This window comes from Hemitrygon akajei, chromosome 9 (assembly GCF_048418815.1).
Source record: "Hemitrygon akajei chromosome 9, sHemAka1.3, whole genome shotgun sequence".
Classification (NCBI taxonomy): domain Eukaryota; kingdom Metazoa; phylum Chordata; class Chondrichthyes; order Myliobatiformes; family Dasyatidae; genus Hemitrygon; species Hemitrygon akajei.
The window spans coordinates 64,986,713-65,011,459 of record NC_133132.1 but is presented as its reverse complement, the minus strand read 5'-3'; the positions used below and the strand labels follow the sequence as shown (position 1 = coordinate 65,011,459).

The following is a 24,747-nucleotide window of genomic DNA, read 5'->3' as shown; positions in this document are numbered from 1 at the left end:
CAGGTACCAGGTTCTCAGGGCTTTTAGTGTTTATTCGGCAGTCTTCTTCATAAGAAACGTAATTTGTAAAGTGAAACACTTTGTAGTTATAGCAGAGACTGAGACACATGAGAGCAGGCTGAAAAAACGGAGACAACGAAAGCTGCGTTCGCACGCGTCCGACTGATCCGGCCCGCATGAAGCTGCATTTTGCTCAATCCGGCCCGTGATCTAAAATGAGTTTGACACCCCTGATTTAGATGATGGAATTGATGGCTTTGTTGCAATGTTTGCAAATGATATGAAGGTAGGTGGAGGGCAAGGTAGCTTAAGTAGAGAAGCTACAGAAGGACTTAAACAGATTAGGAGAATGGGCAAAGTGATGGCAGATGGAATACAGTGTCCGGAAGTGTATGGCCATGCACTTTGGTAGAATTAGAGAGTTGACTATTTTCTAAATGGAGAGAAAATACACAAAAAAAAAAAATGGAAGTGCAAAGGGACTTGGGAGACCTTGTACAGGATTCCCGAAAGGTTAGTTTGCAGGTTGAGTGTGTGGTGAGGAAGGCAAATGCAATATTAGCATTCATTTCAAGAGGACTAGAATATAAAACCAAGGATGTAATGTTTAGACTTTATAAAGCACTGGTGAGGCCTCACTTGGAGTATTGAGAGCAGTTTTGGGCCCCTTATCTTAGAAAGTATATGTTAAAACTAGATAGGGTTCAAAAGAGGTTCACAAAAATGATTCCAGAATTGAATGGCTTGTCATATGAAGAGCGTTTGATGGCTCTTGGTCTGTACTCGCTGGAATTCAGAAGAATGAAGGGATGACCTCATTGAAACTTATCGAATGGTGAAAGGCCTTGATAGAGTAATGTGGAAAGGATGTTTCCTGTGGTGGGAGAATTCATTGCCACAGGTAGCTTTGAGGGCCAAGTCTTTATGTATATTTAAGGCAGAGATTGACAGATTTTTGATTGGTCAGGGCACGAAGGGATATCGGAAGAAGGCAGGAGATTGGAGCCAAGAGGAAAATCGGATCAGCCACGATGAAATGGCAGAGCAGACTCGATGGGCCCAATTCTGCTCCTAAATCTTATGATCTTATGGAGATCCTGCTGACTGGTTGCATCGTTACCTGGTACGGAAGCCCAATGCACATTATCACAAGAGGCTGCAGAGGATTGTAGATTCAGACAGTTCCATCACTGGCCTAGATTAGAGAGCATGACATAGGTTGAACAAGCTAGGGCTTTCTCTCTGGAGAGGAGAGGAAGACAAAGGTGGACATAATAATAGAAGGAATAGATCGAGTGGATACCCAGAGATTGCTTCACCCCCATCCCCGAGAGGAAATGGCTGATACCAGAGGGCATAACTTTAAGGTGACTGTAGAAAAGCATAGGGGAGATGTCAGACCTTTTTTTTAAAAAAAACAGAGAATGTGTGGAATGCCCTGCGAGAGGTGGTGGTGGAGACAGATACAATAGATAATAGACAGTAGGTGCAGGAGTAGGCCATTCGGCCCTTCTAGCCAGCACCGCCATTCACTGTGATCATGGCTGATCATACACAATCAGTACCCCGTTCCTGCCCTCTCTCCATATCCCTCGACACCGCTATCTATAAGAGCGCTATCTAACTCTCTCTTGAATGCATCCAGAGACTTGGCCTCCACTGCCTTCTGGGGCAGAGCATTCCACATATCCACCACTCTCTGGGTGAAAAAGTTTTTCTGCATCTCTGTTCTAAATGGCCCACCCCTTATTCTTAAACTGTGGCCTCTAGTTCTGGACATCAGCGGGAACATGCTTCCTGCCTCCAGTGTGTCCAATCCCTTAATAATCTTATATGTTTCAATCAGATCCTCTCTCATCCTTCTAAATTCCAGTGTATACAAGCCCAGTCGCTCCAATCTTTCAACATATGACAGTCCTGCCATTCCGGGAATTAACCTTGTGAACCTACGCTGCACTCCCTCAATAGCAAGAATGTCCTTCCTCAAATTTGGAGACCAAAACTGCACACAATACTCCAGGTGGGGTCTCACCAGGTTCCTGTACAGCTGCAGAAGGACCTCTTTACTCCTATACTCAATTCCTCGTTATAAAAGCCAGCATGCCATTAGCTTTCTTCACTGCCTACTTGCTTTCATTGACTGATGTACAAGAACACCTAGATCTCATTGTACTTCCCCTTTTCCTAACTTGACTCCATTTAGATAGCAATCTGCCTTTCTCACATAAATGCCTCACATTTATCCACATTAAACTGCATCTGCCATACATTTGCCCACTCACCCAACCTGTCTAAGTCACCCTGCATTCTCGTAACATCCTCCTGACATTTCACACTGCCACCCAGCTTTGTATCATCAGCAAATTTGCTAATGTTACTTTTAATCCCTTCATCTAAATCATTAATATATATTGTAAACAGCTGTGGTCCCAGCACCGAACCTTGCGGTACCCCACTGGTCACAGCCTGCCATTCTGAAAGGGAACCGTTAATCGCTACTCTTTGTTTCCTGTCAGCCAGCCAATTTTCAATCCATGTCAGTACTCTGCCCCCAATATCATGTGCCCTAATTTTGCCCACTAATCTCCTATGTGGGACTTTATCAGAAGCTTTCTGGAAGTCCAGGTACACTACATCCACTGGCTCTCCCTTGTCCATTTTCATAGTTACATCCTCAAAAAACTCCAGAAGATTAGTCAAGCATGATTTTCCCTTCATAAATCCATGCTGACTTGGACTGATCCTTCTACTGCTATCCAAGTGTGACGTAATTTCCTCTTTTATAATTGACTCCAGCATCTTTCTCACCATTGACGTCAGACTAACCGGTCTATAATTCCCTGTTTTCTCTCTCCCTCCTTTCTTGAAAAGTGGGACAACATTAGCCACCCTCCAAACAGCAGGAACCGTTCCTGAATCTATAGAACATTGGAAAATGATTACCAATGCGTCCACGATTTCTAGAGCCACCTCTTTAAGTACCCTGGGATGCAGACCATCAGGTCCCGGGGACTTACCAGCCTTCAGACTCATCAGTCTATCCAACACCGTTTCTTGCCTAATATAAATTTCCTTCAGTTCATCCTTTAACCTAGTTCCTTTGGCCACTATTACATTTGGGAGATTGTTTGTGTCTTCCCTAGTGAAGACAGATCCAAAGTACCTGTTCAACTCATCTGCCATTTCCTTGTTCCCCATAATAAATTCACCCGTTTCTGTCTTCAATGGCCCAATTTTGGTCTTAACTATTTTTTTGCTATTCACATACCTAAAGAAGCTTTTACTATCCTCCTTTATATTTCTTGGCTAGTTTACCTTCGTACCTCATTTTTTCTTGGCGTATTGCCTTTTTTGTTACCTTCTGTTGCTCTTTAAAAGCTTCCCAGTCCTCCGGTTTCCCGCTCATCTTTGCTATGTTATGTGCTATGATACATTGGGTGCATTTAAAAAAACTCATAAGCACAAGGATAATAGAACAATGAAGGTCTATGTAGGAGGGAAGGATTAGATTGATCCTAGAGTTGGTTAAAAAGTTGGTACAACATTAAGGACGAAGGGCCAGAGCTATGCTGTAATGTTCGATGTTCCAGGAAATGCAAGCCTGCTTACCCTAGTCTCTCTTCATACCCCACCCAGTCCTGCAATCCCAAGTTTCGGTTTAGTTCCCTCCACAGAATGAGCATTCTTGCTCAGACAAGCAGACCAAAGCACACACCACTGAAAAATCTCATCAAACACCTGGACAACTACATCAAGCTTTGCCTGCTCCCACACCCAAAGTCCTTTTCACGAAGGCCAGCGTACCCTTTGTCTTAACCACCCACTGCACCTGCACACTCACTTTCATTGACTAGTACACCAAGAATCCCACGGCTCCTTACCCATGCTTTTCAGAATTTGAATTTCTCATCACTCGGATAATAAAGTTCTCCTGTATTTGCCATGAACCAACAATATACTGCACCCTTCATGCATTTTTCCACTCAAACACATCCAAATCCTTCAGGAACCTCTGAATCATCACCCAAGCTCATTTTCCCACCCAGCTTTGTATTGTTTAGAAACTTGGAGATATTATACTTAATTCCTTCATCTAAATCATTATTATATATGGACAATAAGTTGGTCTTAACACTGATCTCAGTGATACCCACACAGAAGGATTAAATCTCTGTTCATATTCCAAAAGTACAGCCAGTCCCCGGGTTACAAACGAGATTTGTTCCTAAGTCTGTCTTTAAGTCGGATTTGTACGTAAGTTGGAACAGGTTAGCCTATCCTTCGATGCCTTATGCCCTGGTGCACTATTTTCCTCTTTCGAAATGTAGGTCCTTTCAGGCATAAGCCAATCTCGTCTACATTAAATATTTGGTCTGGCAAATAACCTCCCTCCTCAATAATTTTTTTCAACATTTCAGGAAAATCACTCACAGCACTTAAATCTGCACTCACTGCTTCACCTTGCACTGTAATATTATGCAAATTTGCCCTCACTTTGAAATGATTGAACCAACCCCTACTCACAACAAATTCTTCATCACAGTGAAATAAACACGAGATGGGAATTATCGATTCATAATTTTAACTTGTTTACCTCGGCTGTCAACGGAACAGAAACACTGTGGATTCAGCAGCAGCCACAGGCCCTGAGCTCCCCCGGGTCCTGAAGCCTACCCACACTGAGACAGGTTAAATGGGACACACTCAACACAGTGTTAACAGCAACATGATCCAACTTAGAATAGTGGACCGCATTCTTCTTCCTCTAGCCGACGAAGTTTTAATATAATAGGCTTTGTTCGTAAGTCGGACGTTCTTATCTCGGGGACTGACTGTTTAGCTAATAATGGTATGTGGTTGAACTCTGAAAAGAGGAAGATACATGACTTCAGAAAGCAGAGGGGTTAACTGGAATTGCTTTAACAGCCTCCCATCTATAGGAAGAAATTCTACAGTGGACAGTGAAATTCGCATATATATTCAACATCCTGTTGAAATACAAAGTATAGCAGTCTTTTTGTGGTCACTGCTTTTTGTTTCTTTCCTTTCACTGAGATCAAAGCAGCAGGGTTTCCTGTTTTTTTTCATCTCTATCAGCAAGGCTGTGTTAAGGCAGAAATCTTCAGCAACATCTCTCGAAACACACAGCCTCGAAGAACAGAACTTGAAAGGTTTATGAGGTGTGAACTTCTTTAAACTAAGGTGAATAACTGACCAAAGGCATCATTTTCAGTGCCTCCTTAAGAAATGCACCAGACATTTCTTAGAAATGTAAAAACAAGTTTTGGAAAGTCATCTTCTAAATCAACACATTTTTGGGGCAATGAGAATCCTGCAAATTTCACATTGATTTATAGTATAAAAGCCCACACAGGTATTCATTTCAAACTGAGGATTCTGGATCTGTAAACTCTAGGGTGGCTGATGGTATCATGGCAGGACTTGTCCTTAAGTAGGGCAGGAAGTAATTGGTGGGGTGGCAGGTAAAGATGAAGAATAACTTCTTAGAATCACATGCACTGGGCTTCAGCAAACAAAGTTCAGAGTAAATTTATTAGCAAAGAACATATATCAGCATATACAACCCTCAGATTAATTTTCTTGTGGGCATACTCAATAAATTCTTAATACAATAATAACCATAATAGAATCAGTGAAATTTGCACCAACTCGGACGTTCAACCGGGTGCAAAAGACAACAAACTGCAAATACAAAATGAAGGAAATGCTGTGTTCATTTCTGGTCACCTCACTACAGGAAGGACGTGGATACTATAGAGAGAGTGCAGAGAAAATTTACAAGGATGTTGCCTGGATTGGAGGGCATGCCTTATGAGAATGGGTTGAGTGAACTTGGCTTTTTCTCCTTGGAGCAGTGGAAGATGAGAAGTGACCTGATATAGGTGTACTAGACGAGAGGCATTGATCGTGTGGATAGGTAGAGGCTTTTTTTCAGGGCTGTGGGAGCTCTTGAAATGGCTAACACAAGGGGGCATAGTTTTAAGGCGCTTGGAAATAGGTACAAAGTGGACGTCACAGGCAAGTTTTCACACAAGAGTGGTGGGTGCATGTAATGCACTGCCAGTGAAGGTGGTAGAGGCAGATACAATGGGGTCTTTTAAGAGACTCAGATAGGTACTTAGAGCTTAGAAAAATAGAGGGCTATGTGATAGGGGAATTCTTGGCAGCTTCTAGAGTAGGTCACATGGTTGGCACAACATAGTGGGCTGGAAGGTCTGTAATGTGCTGTAGATTTTCTATGTTTCTAATATATGATCATAATACAGGATGGAGATAATGAGATGCCAATCCGAGATGACTTGGGATCCAATTGCATGAGGTATGAGATCAAAGTCTTGAAGCTTATTGATTAATTTTATGGGGATAATGGTATTGAACGCTGAACTGTAGTCAATAAATGCTCTTTAGCCTCTGCCTGTATGCAAATAGGACAACCAAATAATGTAGTCTGGGCATGAAACAGTAGACAATCCTTATCTTCGTATAACAGCAGTCTAGTGTGCTGCGGCCTCTTGTGCTACCAGTTATACGCTGATGGTAATTGGGCAGGTTTTTCTTCAAACAAGCCTGGAGAAAGTCCCTGATTATAATTTGAAATGCACTGGGTTAGGGTTCAGTTTATTCTGTAAATTGAGATGTCTTTGGATCTAATCGCTGCATCTGGTTTGCTGCGAGAAAAACACATCTCCCTCAAAGAACATTTCTCATTTCCCTCCGATACAACAATCTTGCCCAAATCCTCAATTTTATTTTCCACCGACTACACATTTGCTAACAAGATGCTGGAAAAGAAGGACTCATCCCTCTTTTTTTCAGCCTGGCGGAGTCCCGCACCCACCCCCACTCCCGGGCCTCGTTTCCGGTCATAGAAATGAACCTTCATCCATCAAGTCCTTCAGAAGATAGTGAAATCTGTAGATTATTAAGCTGATTTAGAAGTACATTGTTTGAAGGGAAATTACATGGTGCAGATTGCAGTGAGAGTAATTCAAAAGAGGAATACTTAGAAGTATTGTCCGTAGCCCACAGAACTTTGTTGTGGTTCACTGGCACCATCTTGGCCCTTCAGAAACTTCAGAAGGGGTTTTCGATTTTAATTCAAAGTTCATTTATAATCCAAGTTCACGTATGTCATCATATGCTACCATGAGATACATTTTCTTGTAGGTATTCACAGTAAATACAAGAAACAAATTATATCAATAAAAGACCACCTCCACTATTACAGACAGATAACCAATATGCAAAAGACAACAAACCATGCAAATACAAAAATAAAAAATAATGAATAAGCAATAAATATCAAGAAAATAAGATGAAGCTTCCTTTGGTTGTGGGAACAGTTCAGTGAGGGGATGAGTGAAATTCAGTGAAGTTATCTCCTCTGGCTAAGAGGCCTGATGGTAGAGGGGTAATAACTGCTCCTGAACCTGATGGAGTTGAGTCCTGGGGCTCCAGTACCTTCGCCCTGATGGTAACAGCAAGAAGAGAGCATGGCCAGGATGGTGGGGATAATTGATGAAGGTTGCTGCTTTCCCACAACAGTACTCCATGTAGATGTGCTCAGTGGTGAATGGGCTTTACCCATGAAGGTCCGAGCTGTATCCACTACTGTTTGCAGGCTTTTCCATCAAGGGCTTGGTGTTTCCATCCCAGGCCATGATGCAACCAGTCAATATACTCTCCACCAAATTTTTAGATTTAGATGCTTTCTTCATAATGGCACTTGCGTATGGGACCCATAACAGATTCTCTCAAATGATAACATCAAGGAATTTAAAGATATTGACTATTTCCACCTCTGATTCCGAGGACTGACTGATGGACCTCAAGTTTCCTCATCCTGAAGTCAATTATCAGCTCCTTGGTCTTGCTGATGTTGAATGAGAGGTTGTTGTTATAGAACAACTCAGCCAGATTTTCAGCCCCACCTTGACTCACCACCACCTTAAACTTGGCTAACAACAATGTCATCAATAAACTTAAATATGGCATTGGAGCTGGGCTTAGTCTAACAAACACAAAGCAAGTAGAGCAGGAGTTATGCTGATGGTGATTGTGGAGATGTTGCCAGTCTGAACCTGCTGTCTGCAAGTGAGCAGAGGATCCAGTTGCACAAGGAGGTGCAGAGGCCTAGTTCTTGAAGTTCATTGGTTAGTTTAGAGTGGATGATAGTATTGAATGCCAAACTGCAGTCAATGAAAAACAAACATCCTGATGTGTGCACATTCACTGTCCAAATGCCCCTTTGCCATTTTGAGCAGGCACAAGTCTGCAAATCCAAGGAAATCCCATCATTTGGGGAATAATACATTTAAGATTGCTTGAGAACACCCTTGAAGCCTTCATTGCTAAACTTTTGTTGGGATCGTTGCTCAGCGAAAAGCACTTATTGTAGGAGGTTGGTGTCAGGCATATGAGTGATGTTGCTAGTCTTCAGTTCTGGCTGAGTGTAACTGGAGACTCCAGGATGCTTGCAAGATGCTGCCTATGGTTTGTTGACATTGCTGCTAATTCCAAAAGCCAAGTCCTCCTGCACTAATGCAGCATTCAAACATTAATCCCAAAACAATGAACCAGGCTGTTTTCATCTCTCAAGTATTTAAATACAGGTAACCAGGGTAATCAACCGAAATCATTTCTGCAACTCATCTCAGGGATCAGATGTCCAGGCATATGATACAAACACAAAAAGCTTCATGGTATTTCTATTCTGCAGTGTGACAAACAAGAACTTAAAAATCGCCTAACAGCTTGACTTCCGACACTGATTGAATGTTAAATTTGGGGACAGAGGATATTCACATTTGAAAAAGATTTCAGCAATTAGCTATAAATGAAGCGGAAAATGGCAGACAAACATCAAAGCAGAATTAGCAACCTGGGGCGAATAGGAGCAATTGCTGCTTTCCCACATTACAATCTCCATTTCAAAAATCAATGCTAACTCGGGAACAAGAAATGCAGGAATTCCAGATTTATTGCAGAGTCACTGCCAAAAGCACACCGCGTAAAGTGTCAAGTGAGAAAACTTTATTGAAGTTGCTGTGTTAGTTCTTGCATGTACATATATATTGATAACTACTGTACTTCCTTGGAAAAGGATCAGTTTGAGGACAGATTATGTACATCCGCTCAGGCCTTACAGAATTATCATAATGGCACATGTTAATCTGTCAGCACACCCCATCACAACATATAAAGGCTACTTTCCACTAGATGTCAGCCTTGGTTCAATGGAAGAAATCTTGCCTCAGAATTTATGTCTTCAAACTTCATTTCAGAGGTTTAAGATAAGAAAAAGAAAACTAATTGTCCCCAAAGCTGATCAGTCATGCAATAAATAGATCATGGCTGATTCCATTCTGGTCTCAACGCAACTTCCTCGTGTCCCTGTCTCCTTTGTAGCTTAAATCTATGTCAGTCTCAATGACTAAACCTCTGAAGTTCTAATGAGGTATGGAATTTGAACCATGTCAAGGTTTAAATGCCTTTAGTGCGGGGGGGGGAGAGAATACTTCTTTGAGGAGCCATCTTGTCAATCCTTCTTAGAACCATATACATTTCAGAATAAGAATCTGATCCAGAATAGATTTATTATCACTGAACAGTCAGGAAGTTTTTTTGTTTTTTTGACAGCACTGCTAGACTTTAAAAGTTACTACGTTACAATAAATAACTACAAACAAATTGTGCAAACAATGAGCAAAATAGTGATCTCATGCTCATGAACTACTTCATTCCATGGATCAACACCTGCTGAACCTTCTCTGCCCTTCTTCCAACACTTTCTTAAATATGGAGGCCAAATCTGTATTACGGTATGGTTTCAGCAGCTCCCTGTAAAATTTCAGCAAAATGTCTCAATTGCATCCCAAATTCTTCAAAATAAAGGCAAACATTCTCTCAAATTTCCTAATTACTTAGTACATGCCGACTTTGTTTCATGTACTTGGTTTCCAGATTCCTTCATACACAACATTTCACTGTTTAAATAACATTTTTCATTCTTCCAAAGCAGGTAACATCACATTTTCTCTGTATCCTTTCGCAGGCTGTGTTTATCCTTACAATTTGTCTTCATTTAGTGCAACCTGATTGGCAGTGCAATTCCATTCCATCATCTCTTTTACATTCCTTATACCACCTCTGAAACAGCCAAACCCTGGAATGTTGAGCTGCTATTCCTTCCTGGGTCTCAACCAAGTTTCTTTGATGAACCCAACATCTTGGGCTTTAAGTTTATCTGTCCTACTTGCGTTGAAATAAATACATCTGCCCATCCGTCCTACTGTGTTCACTCAGCGGATGGTTAAATCAATAAACTCTGATAAGGAAGAATAAGCATGGACAAGTAATTTGGATGAAAACGTACAAGAGACATGGCTCAAGAAATTCCTCCTTATCTCTGTTCGAAAGCGATGTCCTTACATTCTGAGGCTGTGCCTCCTGTTCCTAGACTGCCCCACTATTGGAAACATTCCCCCCACGTCCACCTCATCTAGGCCTTTCAATATTTGATAGATTTTAATTATATGCCCCCACACCCATTCTTCCAGTGAATACAGGCCTAGAACTATGAAATACTCTTCACACACTGACCCTTTCATTCTCGTGAACTCCTTCTGGACCCTCTCCAATGCCAGCACATCTATTCTCAGATAACGTGTTCAGAACTGCTCACCATACTCCAAGTTCTGCCTGTCCAATGTCTTATAAAGCCTCAGTTTTACATCATTGCTTTTATCTTCTAGTCCTCTTGAAATTAATGCTAACATTGCATTTGCCTTCCTCACCACCAACTCAATCTGCAAGTTAATCTTTAGGGAATCCTACACTAGGAAACCCAAGTCCCCATTACCTCCAATTTTTGAATTTGCTCCACATTTAACAAACAGTCCACACATTTATTCTTTCTACAGCAGTGCATGACCATACACCACAAAACTATCTTTACAGAGCGGCTAATAAACTTAGTGGAAAGAAGAATCAATATTGCACTAACTTTGTCATCTAAGAGGTTAAAACACAAACCTCTTAACTGTATCAATTTTAGACAGTATTAATGTACACTCAGTGCCACTTTATTAGGTACCTCCTATACTTAAATAAGGTAGCCACTGAGTTCGTGGTCTTCCACTGTAGCCCTTCCACTTCAAGGTTTGGCATGTTGTGCATTCAGGGATGCTCTTCTGCACACCATTGTTGTAACGTGTGGTACTTGAATTATTGCCACCTCCCTGTCAGCTTGAATGAGTCTGGTCATTCTTCTCTGACATCTCCCATTTACAAGGCCTTTTTGCCTACTGAGCTGCCACTCACTTTTTTTTTTGTTTTCCTTACCATTCTCTGTAAACTCTAGAGACTGCTGTCCATGAAAATCACAGATCAGCAGTTTGAGATATTCAAACCACCTGTCTGGCACCAATAATGACTCAATGGTCAAAGGAACTTAAATCACATTTCTTCCCATTCTGATATCTGGTCTGAACAAGAACTGGACTTCTTGACAATGCCTGCATGCTTTTAACACTGAGTTGCTGCTACATGATTGGCTGATTAGATATTTTCATCAACAAGCAGTTGTAACACTTACCCAACAGGCTGGTATACGTCTAGGGGAAAAGGAGATCCAGCCACACACCAACCCCACCTCCCGTACACGCAGGTGCTGTGAGAATCAAGTTTATGCCTCGCGCCTGCACACAGTATCAAATTCACACCAGATACCGTTATGAAATACACTTTAAAGAGTTTACTAAAACTAAAAGAGTACTAGGCAATACAATATATATGAAAGGAAAGAAAAAAAACAAAAGGCACCAACTTATCAAAGTTCAGTCAGTTCAGTGCACATCGTTGGAGCTCAACCATCGAACCATTCAACCCCTCGTCGCTTGCCTCCGACCTCCACGTCTTCGCACCTGGGACCACCCCCGGTGGTCAACCAAGCAGTGCAGCGCACGTCCACCTTCCTCGGCGTCTTCCTCTCGACTCTCCTCAAAAGACCGCGAAACCCCCCCCCCCCCCAAGTTCCCAGCCTCACAAGACAAAATAACATTCCCCATTGGTTAACAAATGAATACAATCCCCATATCAGCAAGTCTAAAGCTAAACAACTGCGAGAGAAACACTTATCAGACAAAGAAGCATTCCTACTCTTAACAAACCAAAGAAGCCATTTTGAGTAACATACACAGGACATTGTACACGGTGTTCAGCAGGTACCTAATAAAGTGGCCACACAGTGCATGTTTAATAATTTTATGACATTACTGGCACAGCATATTCAGATACTGACCATAAGCACAGACTAAAATAAATTACAATTCCTCAAACAACTTAGTATCTCCTAGACTTGGGCAATTTGGTATAAAAGAAGGCTGAATTATTTTGTACTTGTTTTGCTAGCATGGGCTTTTTCTCCAGGTGCAAGTAAGGGGTTTGCTTCTAGACTGAGTTCCAAAGGCACAAACTCCTGATGACAAACTATTGATTTCAACCACTTCCAACTGGATGACACCACATTGTTTGCCAACTGAATCATGAGGATAACAGAGGGTTATTTGTAATTATAAAATATCACACTTCAAAAAGCTTTTTGCCAATTGTTCCCACCCTTTAAAGAGCTAGGCATTTAATTCCATTTCCTCACCCTTTTTTATAACCTGAATTCAACTATTTATTCAACTTCATTTTCAAAGCCATTCAAATCTGTTTCCACAACATTTCAGACTGAAAATTCTACATCCAGCCTCCCACCTTTCACAGAACTGTAAGGCACAGAAACAGACACTTTTGGCCCACTTTGCTCATGCAAACTGTGATGTCTATCTAAAATAATACCATTTAACTGTGTTAGGCCTGCACCTTTCCTATCCAAGTACCTATCAAGCAGCTTTCAAATGTTGCGATTGTATCTCCCTCTACCTCCTCTATGTTGTCTAGCAGTTCATTCCGGATAACCACTACCCTTTATCCGCAAAAAACTTAACCCTTGGATCTCCTTGAAATTTCTTCCTTCTCATCTTAAACTGGTGTCCCCTTGCACAAAACTCCTCTACCCTAGACAAAGGATTCTATCTATCCCACCTCAATTTTGTAAACCTCTGTAAGGTCACCGCTCAGGCTCTAGTGTCCCAATGAAGACTAACCCATGTTACATAATTTCTCCTTACAACTACAGCCTTTTTTCCAGGCAACATCCTTGAGCATTATCTCTATACTGCTGCCACATTCTTCCTATTGTGTGGCAACTTGAACAGTACACAATATTCCAAGAGCTGTCTAACCATGCTTAGCACAGCTGCAGCACAACATTCTTTCTTTGCAAGAGCTTAATGCTCCAAGTCTTACTGGAAAGTGCTTTGAGACTAATGTATCTGAATAAGAAGAGTCTCTTGGTTATCACAGTACATTTCCCCATCTCAGAAAAGGCCTTTTCATTTAACTGACTGAGATAATGCCAACTTTCTGATAAGTGAAGGACTCCAACAAGAAGAGGTCACTTCTGTAGATTTAGCCAGCAACTGTATAAAGACAGTTTTACCAGCCACACTGCTCTACAACATTAATATCCATAGTCAGCAAGGTCACTTCAGATTCAGCATGTTGTTTGATTGCAGCAAGATGAAGTCAACAGTAAATGTGAAGGAAAATAATTTTAAACAAATTGTAGTGGACATGAAGCTGGTGGCAGTTGACTGGGCCAAGAAATAAGATTTACTTGGAGGATACCAAAAACCAAAGACCTTCTGGTTCTATGTTTCACCCCCAAGTACTCCACCTGTCTTGCCCTGGTCCAAAAAATGCTAATCTTAAGGCATGATCTAGATTACAAGCATCTGGTCTGAAGGATTTTAATAAATGGAAAACACAGTTCCATCATTTCATACTTGATTCCAGTATAAAATAGAAATCCATTTCAGCCTGCAAAATACAGCAGATGTTGCATGTCCTGCAAATTGCAACTGATTACACTACTTCCCAGGGAATCAATTTAGTTAACCTTCAATGAATTGCCCCCATAGTTAATGTATCCTTTAAATATTAAGAGCTTAAACTTTACAGAGTACTCCAGGTGTGTTGTCATTTAAACAATAAGACAAGACTTTCCCTAAATTTACATTTGATCCCTTTTGCAATATAAATGCACCAAGTAATTAGGAACCCAAATTGAATGTTGTATCCCTACATTCCATTTGGTTTCACACACAAATTGCTGGAGGAAGTCAGCAGGCCAGGCAGCATCTATAGAAAAAAGTACAGTCGATGTTTCGGGCCAAGATCCTTTGGCAGGACAGTCCTTCTGAAGGGTCTCGGCCCAAAATGTTGACTGTACTTTTTTCCATTGATGCTGCCTGGCCCGTTGAATTCCTTCAGCATTGTGTTTCTATTGCTTGGATTTCCTGCATCGCAGATTTTTTCTTGTTTGTAATTGGATTCCATTTGGCTTTCTCTTATTTGCAGTACTTACAGGTGTCTCCCGCTTTACAAAAGTTCGCTTTACGCCACTTCGCTTATACAAAAGACCTACTTAGTACCTGTTTACGCTAACCGAAAGAAATCCGAAGAGGATTTTCACTTTTACAAAAAAGGCGCCTGCTTTAAACTTGTGTTTACCCCAAGAATGACTACCATGACCATGAAGGCTTGTGCAGGCAGGTGTGTGCACATGCGTGTACATGCCGATTTTTTCCTACAACTCAGTTTTGGCTAAATCTTCCCGATTCTGGTAAGTGAAACTACACTGTACATACATTATTTCTACTTTATATAGGCTTTGTATTTATCATACCATTCCTGCTTTTACTATATGTTAGTGTTATTTTAGGTTTTGTGCGCTATTTGACATGATTTGGTAGGTTATTTTTGTGGATCTGGGAACACTCAAAAATTTTTCCCATATAAATTAACAGTAATTGCTTCTTCGCTTTACGCCATTTCGGCTTACAAAAGGTTTCATAGGAATGCTCTACTTTCGGATTGCAGGGGAAACCTGTACATGCTAACTATCCAGCGGTGTTCTGCAGATACGCAATCTATGTACTACACTTGTATTTTTAGGACTAAAACAGATAACTTCACATTTCCGCACATGCATCATAAGAAACAAGCTTGGAAATGCCTGAAGTGGTGCTGTGTGTGCCAGATCATTAGTATCCATTAGAATCATTAGAAGACTGGAAGAAATCAGGTAAGGTGGCAATTTACTTCAGTGAGAAATTTATTTGAGAAAAAAAGGATCTAAATAGGGTAATGGCGCAAAGAGGGAAAGGTAGCACAAATATCTAAATTGCTAAAACTTATGGCACTTATTAATAGAGACATAATGAAACACAAAAAATTATAGAGGTCAAAGTTCTAATCAGAAAAGTTATATAGCCTTCATCACTTCAGCTATATTTACTCTATCCCATTTCATTTTCCCACTATATTATGAGGAGAACTGAGTACTGGAAGGGATGAGTAACATATTTACAAGAATCATAACAGAATTACAAAGTTATACCCATCAGGAAAGTATGCTTTAGAAAAGACAATGATGACCTGCTGCAGGTATAATAAAATGATGGATGTTGTATACCATTACATCCCATCAATATATTACCATGAATTCAGAAATAATTTCTTCAGAGAGTGCCGAGAATAGGAACACAAAACAACGGGACTAGGTGAAGCGAACAGCAACGATTTATTTAAGTGTAAGTTAGTTATGAGGGATAAAGGAATTGGAAAAATGTCTCGTATGGAACATAATGGCCTATTTTAGTGCTATACAATGCGAAGGTGGGCAATGGTTTAAAAAAATTGATTATGGCCTATAGCTTTCACCAAGTTACCTGCTGGCATGCACTTGCTGTCATTTATGCTGTCCAAGTATCATTACAAATCAACATGCTTTTAATTGTACTCTTATCATTCACATTTTTCTTATGTCAAACATTCAAAATCCAGAACTTCAGACTATACCGTGATGAGTTATGAATGATGGTATCATCAAATAACCATTCCTGTACTGGAGGAGGTGTAGCTGTGAACTGACAATGAAACATGGCATCTTCCTTCTTATTCACAATCTGGTCCTGGGGTCGGATCAAAGGCTGAGGAAAACTGGCATCTGCAAAACAAAGACATCCAAATCTTAGATTTTGTTTTATACAATTCAATGACTTGCATAACTTATGACTAGAGCTCACTGAGCTGCAACATCAGAAAACAGATCTTCCACAAAGATTTATCTAGCTGCAAGAATTAGATGGGTCCACAGAATACATGCCAACATAACTTGACTGTGGATGAGGGTAGTTAGGGATCCTGGTAAAGACAATGAAAGATTCTTCAGAGTCCTAAAACAAATGACGCAGAATTTAAGCACAAGTAGAATATGAACAAAACTGCTGTTGCACAGTGCTGTTGCTAAACATCACACTAAATAAAAGGATGCTTCGGGCTCAACAGTTTTGAAAGAAAATGCACCAGGGTTATACATGAAATGGAGTAATTCAACGATATAGAAAGACAAGATGAAATAGATTTTTACAAGATAGAAAATGACGATATGATAAGGGCATTTAAGATAATAACAGATAATGGACAGGTAGATAAAGACATCGATAGCAGATAAATCAGGAGAGGTTTGACATACATGTATGTTGAGAGAATGCTTCCCTGAGAAAATATAGATCTAGGGAACCTATTTAAAAAAGAGTGGTTATCCAGTTAAGTGACAAACAATGCAAAATTGTGCTCAGAGGGTTCTAAATACTTACAAGTTTCCTCAAGGTGAAATAGACGCAGATTCTTTGAATGTTTTAAGGCAGAGATAAATTCTTGATAAACAAGAATTTATCTGCCTCTGCATTAAAACCAAATTCCTGTCTATTCAATCTCAGGATGTGTCACAGTCAAGAATTACCTTATTCTCCTGAAAACTTTGCAGAGAAACAGGATTCCTTAAATAAATAACTCCTCTCATTGCCCAAGCAGACTGTGGACAATTCTTTCCTGAAATGATAAGGATTTGTGTGTTTTTTAAACCATACGTGGTTCAGAATTGGATTAATTACCAGGGAGAGTAGTGGAAACAAATTGAACTGTTGCATCCAAAAGAGACCTGGATAAATAACTAAAAGGAGCAAATTCACGTGGAAAGTGAGCAGGGAATTGGGATTCAATGGACTGCTCTTACACAGAGCCAGCACAAAGTTTGTGGGCTTCATTGCTCTCTCCCATGTTCTAACCATTCAAAGATTTTGTTCTATCAAGTGCATAGTTGCAACAAGTAGTTTAGCTTTGCACAAAAATACCACTACCCAATACCATGAAAAGCAGTTAAGCCATCCAGCCAGTGTGCAGTGCCATAAATTAAGAACATGGTTGATCCTATACCTCATGTCACTTTCTTGCACTAACTCGTTATTGTTCACATCCTTTAATATCCAATAATCTTTTGATCTTCCCAGAGATTTAAAGATTTACTGACTGCAGATGAGGGTAGTTTCCCCAGAGGCAGAAATTTCTTCTCAGATTAGTTGCTTGGTCCTGAAGGGTCTGTTCTTTGAGACTGCAACCTCTGATTTTAGTAAAAGTAAATATTATCCCTGCATCTAACCTTTAGTGCTGTAGAATTCTGTATGGTTCAATGAGATCATTTCTCATTCCACTAAACTTGAGTGCGACCCAGTCTGCTTTATCTCCCCCTCAGTGTACAACCAGCAATACCACAATGATGCAAACTATATGCAGTTTATTGTCATCAGACTGTACAAATATACAACCAAATGATACAACATTCCTCTACTAGAATATTTAAATATTCCTTTTCAATTTAACAGATTTCATTCTTACCATATGGATTTCAAGGAATATAGTGCCACCATGTTGACAGCTTTTGTTTGAAACTTGCTCATCTTACCACGTCTCCTTTTTCCCAATACTACGATTATCTCAAGTAATAAAATAGCTACAAGGACAAATAGCCCACAAAATATCAGCTTTAATTGCTTCAAACATAAACTTGGCTAAACAATTCCAGGGGAGATTGGGAGGATATGCAATTTTACAAGAATGTTCACATTAACCAGCAGACAGCCATTAACCAGCAGACAACCACAGCACAATCATCATTTGATGATCAAAACAAATCTTCTATCCATTACTGCTAGTAACAAAGGAGAACAGTAACATGCAATCAAAACATACCTTCCTATTCCTTTATCCAGTGATCCTCAATCAAATGTAATTAATGAATTTTCCCAGTCCTCATCTTTCAACCTTTGCCATTTCTACCAGTTTCAACAGGATCCCACCACATCTTCCTCTCTTATAATCAGATTATCACTGACACATGCTGTGAAATGTTGTTTTGAGGCAGCAAAATACAAGATAAAAAAAAAAGGAATAACAAGGTAGTGTCCATGAGTTCATTAACAATTCAGAAATCTGGTTCTGAGGGGAAGAGGCTCTTTCTGAATTGCCAAATGTGTACCTTCTGTACCTGCTCCCTAATGGTAATAAAGTGAAGAGATCATGTCCTGGATGATTGGGGTCTTTAATGATGGATGCCACCTTCTTGAGGCACCACCTCTTGAAGATTGTGAGGAGGCTGTGCCCGTGATGGAACCGGCTGAATCAACAACCATCTGCAGCCTCTTGTGATCCTGTGCATTGAAAGCTCCATACCAGATGGTGATGTAACCAGTCAGAATGTTATCCACAATACATCAATAACATTTCCAAGACTCTTTGATAACTTCAAATCTCCTCAAACTCCAAATGAAGTAAAGGTACAGTTGCACTTCTTTCATGTTGTTGGGCCCAGGATAGATCCTCTGAGATGCTGATGCCCAGAAACATGAAGCTGCTTACCTTTTCTATTGTTAACGCCTGAATAAGGACTGGTGTTTGTTCTCCTGGTCACTCTTCGCTAACTCCACAATTAATTCCTTGGTCTTGTTGAGTGCAAGATTTCTGATGCAACATCACTCAACCAGCTGATCTCTCTCACTCCTGTACATCACCACATTGCCATCAGAGATTCTCCAGAGATGTCATTGCCTATTTTAAATAGTGTTTGAGCTGTGTCTCGCCACAGTCATGAGTGTAAAGCAAGTAGAGCATTGGATAAAGCACGCATCCTTGAGACGCACTTGCATTATTTGCCAGCAAGGAGCAGATGATATTATCGAATTGCACTCTGTGGACTCCCAATAAAGGGAAATACAGTCAGAGGTGCCAGTTTTGAAGCTTGATGATTAGTACTGAAAGGATGATGGTGTTGAATGCTGAACTGTAATCAATAAACAGTACCCTGACATTTGTTTTGCTGCTGTCTTGACGCTTCAAAACAGAATGTTGAGCCAGTGAGAAACTGCATCTGCTATAAACCTGTTGTGGCTGTAGGCAGATTACAGTATTTATGAGTGCTACTAGGCAGAAGTCATTAAGACAGCTCACCCTGTTCTTTTTGGGCACCAGTCGGAACACTGCTATTTTGAAGCAGTTGGGAACCTCCACATGCAGCAAGAGTTTGAAAATGTTCTTTAACACTCCAGCCAGTGGGTTGGCACAGATTTCTAGCATCCTGCCAGGTACAACATCAGGGACTAATGCCTTTCAAGGGTTCACCCTTTTAAAGAATGCTCTGTCATTGGCCTCAGACAAGAAATCACAGGTCAACAGATGCAGTAGGGATTCGCACAGGCATAGTGTTATTTTCCCTTTCAAGGCGTGCATACGAGACGTTGAGCTCAAAGTGAAGCATCAATGATACTTCTGCTGTTAGATTTTGCCTTATAGGAAATAACAGCATGCAAACCTGCTGCAAATGTCATGCATGCATCCACTTATGTCTTTAACTTCACTCAGAATTATTTTATCGCTCTCACGCTGGCCTCTCTGGGCTGTACCTGGACTTCTTGTAAGGTTATAGATTGCTGGTGTTGAATGCCACAGACTGAGCCCCCAGAATGCAAATTTCCTTGTTCATTCACAACCTCTTGAGAAGACTCAAGACTCATGTTCTCAAAGGCACACACTCATCCATACAGGTCTTGATGAAGTTGGTGACAGTCATGGCATAATCATTTAGATCAAAAGATGAATTATTGAATGTGCCAGTAGTGATCAGGTTGTGCTGTCTTGTGAATGCTGATCAGTGCTCAGCTCCTATACTGCCAGCATGACATTTGCCAAGTGTGGATGTGCACCACTACCAGCATAACAGCAGAGAGAACAGAAGACACCTGACCACCACATGCTTTGGGTCAAGTACACAGGACTGAGACTGAACTTGTACTCTGTGCATCACAATAAGTTAATCATTAAGCAATCACTGTCACCTCTGCCTTTACTTGATGCCGCCTTACGGTTCATATGGTTGAATGTGAAGCCCTTGGGCTGCAGCACTGCATCCTGCGATCTGGGAGTGAGCCATGTCTCTGTGAAGTAGAATATACAACAGTCTCCTATGGCCCTTTGGTACTGCAAGCTTACTCATAGGTCACCGTGTTTATTTTTTTCCCCGGAGACTCCACACATCCGAAGGCACAAGAGGGGTTCCCCGAGCTTTCAGCTGCTGTACTCGTTCCCTGGGTGGTCTGAGGTCTCAAATCTGTAGGGTCTGAAAATCACTAGTTCTTTTAAAAGACTTGAAAGAACATTATTTACTGAAATCCCTATGGCTGTAAATTTCAGCTGTGGTAGTTAAAAACGGCAGTACAGTGGATTCAGGTTAATTGGGTCATCAGTTAAATTGGGGGGCAGTCATTCATTTGGGGCAACCAAAAAAAAATTGAGAAAATAGCTGGGATTCCCTTCATTTATTTGGGACACTATCCCACTTAATTGGGGCAATAGACTTTTGCCAAACAGTTTCTAACTAGTGTCTGTCGCATGCACTTGCATGGCAACTAGACACTGCACTGTGCTTGGAGCGAATGGTTTTAAATAGCATCATTTGCATGTGTTTGTGTTCAAAAGCACTGATTTTTGTCACTGACAATTGGTGAGAAATAAGCAAGAAGACAATTCACAACTGTTTTGCACACTGCTTTAAAGCTTTAAGACTTCGAGATGCCAGAAACGGCTGGGAGTGAAAATGAAATAATTTCACTACTTCAACAAATTAGGAACTGTGAAGAATTGGAAGATATTGGCAATCATCGACAGCATTGCATGAAGGCAGTCCATTATCTGCACTATGTGCCTGCGCTGATTTTGTTCATTGTGTACACTGAATGACTTCCTTTGTTGTTAACTATTAGGAACTGATATAAAGTTTTATAGTTCAGCAGTAGTATTAGTATTGTTGCAATCCATTCTGTATTTCATTCAAATACAAAGTTTGTTATTTGGTTTGTCTTTATGGCTTTTTAATTATTTCCATGAAACTGGCTAATTGGTGCAGCCACTTAATTGGGCCAAATGCAGTGGTTCCAATTGGCCCCAATTTAGGAATCAACTGTATTTGATAACTCACTTGGAGGCTGCATACTAAACGCCACTGCTCTTCAGCACCATCTCTCTCTCTCTCCTAATGCACGGTCCACCCTCTCAGTGATTTCCTGGTCCACTCATCCCTCCCCACCCACCCTGTCCCAGTGCCCGGCATCTTTCACTGCACCTCCTGCAATTTCAATGCTTGTACAACACGATGCACTTAACCGCCAGCCAGGGACCTATGTGGCTCTCCCAAGTGAGGCAGTGATTCACATAAATCTCTCCAATATGCTCTATTGCATTTGATGCTTGCAGTGTGATCTCCTCTGCATTGGCAAAACCAAGCACAGGATTGATGAAGCAATTGTTTGCAGAGCACTTGCATTCTTGTCTGTATTCTCATTGCAACTCATTTCAACTCCCCTTCCCACACTGACCTAACTGCCCTTGGCGATCATCCTATCACAGTGAGGCCAAACACAAACCAGAAGAACAAAACCTCAAACCATCTGGGTATCTTATGGCTCGATCATAACACTGAATTTTCCAAGGTCAGATCACCCACTCCCCATGTTCTTTACCACCCCCACCAGTCCATGTAGGGTATTTGCTATCATTTCCATCCCCACCAGCAACTGTTACCTAGAATCATCACCCTCCCCCACCTGGATTCTTTTGTTTTCCATCCACATACCCATCTCCCTGGGTTTCTTCCCCTTTGGCTTACCTTTTCAATCCTCATCTCTATCTTCTTCCATCTGCTCATCAACCCTGTCTTACCTGATTCCACCTATCACCTACGAGATCCTGCCTCAATCTTTCCTATGTACTGGTTAAATTCCTTCAACACTCAATAGTGAGTCAGAGTTTCAACCCAAAATGTCCACCATACTTTGGCCTCCATAGATGCTACTTAACCAACTGAGTTATTCTAGCAGTTTATTTTTTAGCATCTGCAGTCTCTTGTGCCTCTATCTAATAAATCATTGAGTGTCAAACTAAATAGAATAGAATCTCAATAGGATGCATTTTTTTTTAAAGTCAGCATTAATAGATAGCTATTGATAAGAGATAAGAAGCATGGCACTGACTAATGTTAAATTGCATACAAATCTATTACAGTTAATTGTGGAGCTCTATCCCATGTGTGGATCTAATTTGACTGAGGATCATCAACAACTAATCTAACAGAAAGAGCACCAAAGAAAAAAACATCAATAATTCTCAGAAAAGTTATCCTATTGGTAAATGAATTTCAATATATTTATGTGTAAAGACGATCGAAGATGCAATAAGCTTGCATAAGACACTTGCAAACGAACCAGCAATATACAATATAAACTCACTTATATTTATTAGCAACATTGAGTAAGGCTGTAAGAAACTAAATCCAAAGTAAATTACACTTACTTCCACAGGACTATAATTGGAGGTCAAAAAATTCTTACACTTTGAAAATAATCTTTGAGACCAAACCAAGTATTGTGTGAACTTCTGGTCTCTATATTGAATAATGGACAATGATTAAGATTTACAAGTGCTGCTACCTCACAGTTCCAGATATTTGAATTCAGACCCAACCTCATCTGTGCAGAGCCTGCACATTCTCCATGTCTGCAGGTGCTGAAGTATAGACCCATATCCTAAAGTTGCTCTGGTAGATTAGATGAGATTACCTTTATTTGTCATCAAAACATACAGTGAAATGCACTGTTTGTGTCAACAGCCAACAGTCTGAGGTTGTACTGGGGGCAGACCACAAATGTTGCCATGCTTCCAGAGACAATATCGCATGCTGACTTACTAATTAAGGTTGTCTCATCTATCTTTAGAATGTAGGAGGAAAGCCGAACACCCAGAGGAAACCCAAGCAATCACAAGAAGATACAAACTCCTTACAGACAGCAGCAGGAAACGAACCAAGTTGTTGGCACTATCATAGCGTTACACTAACCATTACACTACCTCGCTGTCCTGATAGGCTAACTGGCTACTATAATCTGCCACTACTTGGATAGGTGATCAGAGAATCACTGGGAAGTGAACAGACACCCTGGGAAAAAAAAGGCTGCAGGGAGGTAATTGGAGAAATGGAATTGATGGGCATGCTCTGAGAACCAGCATAAACTCAATGGGCTGAAAAAAATTACAATAGAAACAAGTGATAAAATCACATCAAGGCGAATAAGCTGGGATCATTTAAAAAGGCTGTGCAGTGACTTGGATCAAGATCTTAACTTTAAAAGGCTGATGCAAGTAAACAACTTAGGAGAAGTCGATCATCTAATGGCTATAAATATAACACAAACACGAAGGAAAGTCAGCAGTCGGAAAATTATGTTGCAGGAATTATTCTTTTGAATAGCTGACCAAAGGATTAATGAGGGCAGGGCAGTAGACATTGTTTACATGGACTTCACAAGACTTTTTGACTAAGTACCTCATGGTACCTCAGAAGGTGAGATCACATGGGATTCAGAGTGAGCTGGCCAGCTGGATGTAAAGTTAGCTTGGTGAGAGAGGAGGCAAAGGGCGCTACTAGGGGATTGCCTTTCAGATCAAAGGACTGATCAGTAGTGTGCTCTAAGGATTGGTGCTGGGTCCATTGTTGCTTATCTATGTTAACAAAATGGATGAGAATAAGATGACATAAGGAGTTGAATATGGCGTCAGAGGTTTTTTTGCGGACATGGGCAACTTCTTCCAGTTCATCTGTGAAACAGTTTAAATGTCCTATTCTTGTGTATCTTTGTTCCCTTTCCAAGGTGGCTGGGGTTCTGTTAGAGTCTGTGATCTACAGCTGTGCTCAAACAGCATCCTTCATGAATGGTATGTACTCGCTCTTCAGAGTTCACCAAGCAGCCTGTGTTTTGGGACCTCCAGGAGTGGCTAGGCACTCGTGACATGCACCTTCAGGGTGCTGGCCCCAAGGACGACCAGAAGCATCGCAGGAGATTAAAACAGCAGCTGTTGGAGCCTCTGCACTCGAGCAGCCTCTCTCGGTGGTGTGAGAGCATTTGTTGATTCTCAAGTCAGAGGAACTCAAATCAGTGACACTGCAGACTGTCACAGCCAAACAGCAAGATGTTGGCCTTCCCTCTTGCTGAGGAAGCAGAAATACCTCTCTCACCCTTCTTAGTGACAGAGCCTATTGAGATGAAGTGATAGGATGGACAGTAGATTTTGATGGACTTTAGATCATGGTCTCTGGGAGCTTACTATTGCATGGTGGGTGGTGGAGGGGCTGATGCTTGCTGAAATAAGTGGGGGAAGGTTGATGCTTTT

At 40.9% G+C, this 24,747-nt stretch overlaps 1 protein-coding gene across 1 annotated transcript in view; it reads right to left on the bottom strand.

The window, feature by feature from the left end:
• LOC140733193 (inactive tyrosine-protein kinase 7-like) overlaps positions 1-24,747 on the bottom strand; it is a 195,742-nt gene that overhangs the window by 59,939 nt on the left and 111,056 nt on the right. The window contains exon 5 of the mRNA XM_073056190.1: positions 15,994-16,141. Within this exon, the coding sequence (XP_072912291.1) occupies positions 15,994-16,141 (148 nt within the window). The remainder of the gene's footprint in view (positions 1-15,993; positions 16,142-24,747) is intronic.